This window comes from Dinoponera quadriceps, unplaced genomic scaffold (genome assembly GCF_001313825.1).
Source record: "Dinoponera quadriceps isolate SergipeBrazil2010 unplaced genomic scaffold, ASM131382v1 scaffold18, whole genome shotgun sequence".
Taxonomy (NCBI): domain Eukaryota; kingdom Metazoa; phylum Arthropoda; class Insecta; order Hymenoptera; family Formicidae; genus Dinoponera; species Dinoponera quadriceps.
In genome coordinates, this window is record NW_014554305.1 from 90,429 (window position 1) to 97,630 (window position 7,202).

General features: G+C 32.8%; 1 protein-coding gene across 2 annotated transcripts in view; it reads left to right on the forward strand.

Moving 5' to 3' along the window:
- The window catches only part of LOC106744502 (zinc finger Y-chromosomal protein 1-like), a 19,553-nt gene extending 17,276 nt beyond the window's left edge, over positions 1–2,277 (forward strand). The window contains exons 3-4 of one of the 2 annotated variants that reach the window (XR_001374453.1): positions 1,374–2,097; positions 2,176–2,213. Coding sequence is in view for 1 of the 2 variants with exons in the window: in XM_014619347.1 (XP_014474833.1) it covers positions 1,374–1,989; positions 2,176–2,188 (629 nt within the window). In the remaining variant the exon portion in view is untranslated. Of the gene's footprint in view, positions 1–1,373; positions 2,098–2,175 lie in introns of both variants that reach the window. The other variant, XM_014619347.1, reaches the window with a different exon arrangement.
- The last annotated feature ends 4,925 nt before the right edge of the window (positions 2,278–7,202 follow it).

Below are 7,202 nucleotides of genomic sequence, written 5' to 3' on the forward strand. Positions count from 1 at the left end.
TTCAAAAATCGCAGTTGTTAATGAGGAACAAATTAACATATATAAGCTAATTATTGCATGAAGAACAATAGGTCGAACTTTGTATTAAGAAGAATGGCATATTCTTCTAAGAATATGTCGTAATAAATATATTATTATTAGTATTATATACATAAATAAATAAATAAATAAATAAATAAATAAATAAATAAATAAATAAATATATATATATATATATATATTATTAATACGTCAATTATTATTATAATATTAACACTTAACGACCATGGTTCTTCAATAAAATGTCTACGTATGTCTATGTAGTCAAATCTGTTGATTCGTTGCGTCGATATGGAATCTGTTTCCGATTTAACAATATCGTTTTGATTTGAACGAAAACGTATCGTTTGTCCATACAAATTTACGTGTTGAATTCGTATCGTTTTATTATTTAGAACTTGTGATATTGTTTATATACAGGGTGTATATACAGGGTCCAAAACTAATCTTAGTTTCCGTGGTGTGCAAGTTGAATAGATGAAATTGAGCATAAAAGTCATGTACTATTTTGCAAAATTCGCAATAGTTAGTGAGGATTAATTATTTTATCTGAACTAATGAGTGCACGGGAAGGAGTAAGCTCGACTATGTATAAAAAAAGGCTTATTTTTGAAGATCTCCCAGTAACGATGAGTATCAGCTAATAGTGAGAGGTTTGTTTTTTTTCAGCATATAACCCTGTATCACATACTGTTCGCTGTTTGCTACGTTACTTCGCCTTTAAAAATCAGTTGATGCTCATCGTCGCTAGTAGATCTTTAGAAGTAAGCTATTTTTTTAATATAATGTCCGGTCTGCTCTTTCCCGTGTGTTCATTAGCTCAGACAAAATAATTTCTCACTAATTATTGCAAATTTTGCAAAATGATACATGACTTCTGCTTAGTTTTACCCGTTCTATTTGCACACCACGGAAACCGAGATTAGTTTGGGATACCCTATATAGTCGTGCGAAGAAGTCCTTGGCATTCATACCGTTGTTTGCAATTTGTAATATTAGTTATATATACCAGATCGAATAAAAACAGGAAAAAGATACGAATTTTCCTAGGTATCTCATATTCTCCCTCCATAATTTCCATGGTATAGTAATAAATCTATAAAAAAGCACAATGGAAGATATGTTTCTTTTATTTGCCTAAATGAGCAAAAATTATTTTGGATTTGACGTTTGTCGAGTGCCTGGATTATTTGATGGATGGTTCACATTTCTAATTATTCGTTTATCTTTTTTCATGAAAAATAACGTGCAAAGAAGAGGACTCTGTCCGACTTGTCGTCTCTCAGTGCTCGTGCAAGCTCATGTATTTTATTCGCATTTCCTTTGTGTTTCAGAAATGGCACCTTCAGGAACGCTTGCTTCAATAATGCCCGTCTTCGAGACGGTAAAATTAGAACCGTACGAAACGGCTGACTCAGAAACGATTTACTCAGAATTGCCCATTTATGACACGCCTGGCTCAGAAATGCTCGTTTTCGAAACGATAAAATTAGAACCGCCCGCTTCAGAAACGTCTGATTCAGAGACGGCCGACTCAAAAACAGTCTATTCAGGAAGATCCGTGTCTGGAACGCCTGATCCTGGAACGTCTGCTTCTGAAATACGTGCTTCCGAAATCTGGTCTCGAAATGGGAAGCCACACCTTTCGAAAAATCTGATGGAGGCCCTCGATGCCATCAGCCACGGAATGTCTCTGAGGAAAGCCGAGCAGATACACTATATCCAGATCGACTTTACATCGATTAAGCAAAGAGCTTATACCCGAATCTATGCGGAGGACCCGCCCGATGAAAAAGAAAAAACGCGTACCGAAACATTTGATGGAGGCCTTCGATGCCATCATCCATGGGATGACTCTGACGAAAGCTGCGGAGACATATTTTATATCCAAATCAACTTTACGATATTACAGCAAAGATCTCCTCGATTCAATAAAGAGGAGGGCTCAATGTAAAATATATACGCGATGGTTTAGTGAACGATATGGGGCGTTTCTTTAGCTTCGGGATAAGAAGTTTATTTTCTTGAAGAAATAATTCGCATCGAAAGCGCTGTTCTGTACTTATTTCGTATGCAGAAAAATTGGATATTGAAATTATATTGTTAATTAAATTGTCATTGTGATTTTGATTACAGGTACTCTTCGTAATCCTACAAACATTTTAAATTTGACAAGCAAACTTGAAAATCTGGAGCCAATCGATGGAAGATATAAATGCTTGGGTTGCAGCAAGTCTTATCGTTGGAAACATAATCTCATACATCATGTGAAGCCCACTTGCGTTCAGAAATGCTGTGCGCATTGCAATTACAAGACTTATCGCAAATGCAGCATGATGAGACATATAAAGAGGAAACATCCGGTTTAATGACAACCCACTTCATGGTGACGTTTATATTTAAAATACATATCGATATTATTGCATTTTGAGGCTGGTTTGAAATTAATGCTGAAGTATCAGCTTACTTAAATTCTTGTTGTGTTACTTGTTACGTTGTTTCGGATCAGAATCCGCTTTAGAGTTTGGAAGCGTATCATTTTTATACTTTTCAAACTTTTCAATCGGGAAGGAATCATATTTTATGCTTTATAATATTTTTTAAACTTTTTATGTACATTTAAAATATTATAAAAATTAAGTAGAAATGCTATAGCAGGCATACATTCCGGATCATTTATAATTATTTTTAAGCTAATAGTATTTCTACTTAATTTATATATATATATATATTATATATATTATATATAATATATATTTATTTATATATATAATTTTTATATATAATATATATATATATATATATATTTATATATAACGTTACGACGTCGCTGTTGCTTCTCTGAGCGTAATTGCGTGTAACGAAATATCGAAGTGTAGCTTTAGTATTTATTATGAAAATTTTTTTATTTTTGTAATTGGTGCCTCATTGAGCCTGCGCACCGAGAAGGAAATAGAGTAAGTTAATCTATTTCGGAACACTTGAATTTTTCTCGTGTTAGCCATCATGTAATGTCAAATTTTGATGTTGGTGACAAAGAGCATCATGAACGTTGTAATGTGAAGAAGAGCACAGTGGATATACGAAAAATAATTAACAATAATATGTTTGTTATTAGGTGTCATCGCGGTAGGACTCTGAGCGGGATGAGTTATATTTAATACGATAATTATATTACATATATTTCTTATATTATCTTTTGATTCCCTCGTGTTTTTGGCTTAAATAACATGTAAAAGTTCAAAAAAGATAATTGTTGCTTAGTTGGACCATGGAATTGTGCTGTTGTAAAATGTTGCTATAAATGATGGCTGCGGTTGGTGGCTGCGGCTACCTGAAAACAGGCAATTGCAGCCGTCGACCCTTCTTTTGACAAACTCAGCGGGTTGACTTTACGCTCGACATAAAATCAAATAATTCAATATTTCGATTTATATATTGATTCGAATAACTGCAATGTTAAAAAAAGCAATTTAGGGCCACGCTGGGAAGACAAAATCGCCTAATATAAAAAAAACGCTTTAGACAACAATTTTATTTCACACTTTAGAAAAAAATAAATACAAGCAGTTTAAAGCAAAATATAATTGATAAAAGTTGGAAAAAATTATAGTTTCCCAAAATGTTAACTCAGTTTTTATTTATTTCTTAAAAATAGTTATAAATAATCCGGAATGTATGTCTGTTTCTATAGACTTTTTCCTACTCACAGAAATGCATATATTCTGTGACTGTTAATGACAGCGTCGTTACCGTTACATTGTCGTTGCACAGGTATAATATATGGCAGAAAAACTACGCAACGAACTGTAACGATAACGACACATCATTAACTCGGGAAAAGTCACCTGGGGTATTTTTATGCCCCAGCGGTTAGAAAATGAAGCTCGCATCACAGTGGATTTTTTGTACTGATCGGGAACCAATATGTATCTTTCATTTGGACATTAGAGATCTAATCTATGCAACAAGAATATACTGTGATCCGTCTTATTCATAATATAAGTCTGTAGAAACATATTGAGATACAAAACGATCCTAGGTGACCGGTTATGTTATAAAATTAGTCAAGTATAATAAGAGTTCGTATTGTGAAAACAAAATAATAATAAGTTTGAAAATTGAGGTTATGTATACTCATACCCAGTAAATATTAAGCAATATTTACATTACATCTAATACTAATCGTAAAAAATGTCTAGAGAAATAGACAAATGTGCAATTATTAACTATCTAATATTTATATTTATTGCTTATAATTAACATTTACAGTTAACATTAACATTTATTATAAATGAAATGATTATCTTAAATTACACTTTTTATTTCATGTTAAACATAAAAAAAAATATTTATATTGTTAAAAATGTATAATTTGTAAATTTATAATTTTGTTTAAAAATATTTGTTATGTTATATATATTTATATAATACAATGAAGAAATATAAAACTAAATTATTTTTTATAATCCTAAATCAATACTAGTAACTTTGTATGATCGCGATTTAATCTTACTTTGCATTCTTGTAAAATGAATGTTACTTAATATATTTTTAATCTTTTTTAATAATTATTTTTTATGAACCTTTAAATATCTTATTCCATTGAAGAAGGGTAATAAAACAGCGTTTTTCAAATTGATATCTTCATTTATTACAAATGCTGTATTAGAAATATATAATAAGACATTTCCCTAAACAAATTGATCGCAGACTGCATGCAGATTGGCAGCAAATTTGATCAGAATTCTACACCAAAACCATCTGTGTTCGCATTAAGCTTGTATTTTGGCGACAGAGCCTACTAACAGACAATGCGAGCAGATTAGCAGCAGAAAGTGCGCAAAACCTGCGGCCAAACTGCCCGCAGCAAAATATGCTTGATTTTTGCCACCAATCTGCTCGCATTGTCTGTCAACAAGCTCTGTCGCATTTCTGGCAGCAGTTTGGCAACATAATGTGGTAGAACAGAACTTGTGTTAGGTTCGTTGTCTTTCTGCCATAAAAAATTTGTGACAGGCTCTGCTCGAAATCTGTTAGCACAGGTTTGATTATTTGGATTTATGTGTTTATTCCAATTTCTTTTTTACTGCTATTATGGTTATTGCAATCTTAAACCACTGTTTAAATAAGCAATACTGTTGGCAAATAGCTGTAAAAACGTGTATCGGATCTCTATTATCTGGCCACCGAAGTTATATATGACAATTGAACCTTGTACTTTTTTTACAAGGTCAGATTTTGAGGTTTCTTTTGCTTTAAGTGTCGCAAGTCATGCGTAATATTTAGTAGTTGTATGGTTTTTATATTGATTATGTTATATATGTTATATATAAACATAATATATTACATATTATGTTTAACTTTGCGTGTGATATCGCGAATTCCTTGATAGTTTCATCGACAGATGGTAGGTTCAGACCCACATGCAGGTCCTCATTACGTTGATACCACTTGCGTTGGTGATGATACGAATAATATTATTTTGTACATGTTATATCATCATTCGATTTGACTTCCTCATATATCCCTGGATCTGAATCCCGTAAGTCCAAATCGGCCTGATTATCGCAAGGTAAAGCATTCTTTTATGATATAATTGTGATCGTCCGATGAGTGATCGTCCGACCAACCAATACATTTGACGGGTTTTTAGGCGGATTTGCTCTACTTTATTCCGATTCTTACATATTTTTTGGTATCCCCTAATTTTTTTAGAAAATAGCTAGTAAATCTATACTTACAATGTCCCTAAATAATAATAATCATCGCGCGCTTGTCGCGAATATTTAATAATCTCGTCAGTTTCGGTTCGCGTTCACAATTCAAGAGAGTTGCGGATTGTAGCAAAGATCGCATTCAATGTAGAGAATCGCGCTTATATTACGCAAAACATTGATTTGTCGCATGATTATAGCGTATTTCGTATCTTGTTCTCGAATATCGTTTTCTTCGCTTGTGTTTCTTTCCGGTACGAATTTTCATTTAGTCTTATGCGTTCGGCAGCGTGTGCGAGCCAGCTTATTCTTGATGGTGTCTCGCGAATTTCGCGAGCGCGGAGTTTCGGTTAGCTTTGTTGTGGCGTCCGTTGCGCGTAGTGGTTTTGTTCGCGAGCTGTACTGGTTCATATTCTGAATTCCCTTTTATCGATAAAAGTACTTCCAAAAGTAGCTTAGAATTGGTTGATTGGCTGAGGAACCACATTTAAAGTGTTTTCATCGATAAAGGAGTGTTCAGATTACGGGCAGATTTAGTGAGCATCGGTACAGCGCTCCTGAAGATCAAAGGACGATGGGTAAAATAGGCCCATTTTGGCCGAAGCGATGGAACTTTTTTTATGAATGTTCTTTTATATTTTTTGATGTGCTGAATTATTTGCAAACGTTAATTCCAAGCTAAACTGGTGGGAAATTATTGAAAATTGCATTCAAAGTAGTATAGTTTAGAAATTTGAACAAAAACTCAAGAATACATGATATTTTTACCTTTTTTTCTTTCTTCTTATTACTCCATCCTTTTATTCTTACTTAACCTAAAATCATATATTCTAATATCACTTAACCTAACCTAATTGTTATATTGTGTATTAAAGTTAGATTGGGCTGGGTGAGATTAGAAGATATCAGGATGGGTGATGTTAGATTAAGTAAGAGTAGAGGAGAGAAGTAGGAAGTATTAGAGAAAAAAAAGAAAGAGAAAAAAAAAGGTAAAACAATGTTATGTATTCTTATGTATTTGTTCAGATTTCGACGAAACTATGATACTTTGAATGCAATTTTCAATATTTTCTCATCAATTTAGCATGAAATTAACATTTACAAGTGATTCAGCATATTAAAAAATATAAAAAATACGTATAAGATATATTTCATCGCTTAAGACAAAATTGGTTTATTTTACCCGTCGTCCTTTATTTCTCGTTTGTAGTCAATTATTGCGTCTTATATTATTTGCTTTTTTTCATTTTCTTTGTTATTCTTCATATTATTTGCTTTTTTTCATATTCTTTGTTATTGTCGCTGGAAATTCGAATAAATATTGTATTTTCTTTTTATCTTAACGAGTTGCGTTTTTTTGCTTCTTTCTTCTTTTGTTAACGTGTCTATCCATCTGCTCAGACATCTGCGACCTATCATTCAAGGAATTCTAGACCCCCCCCCCCC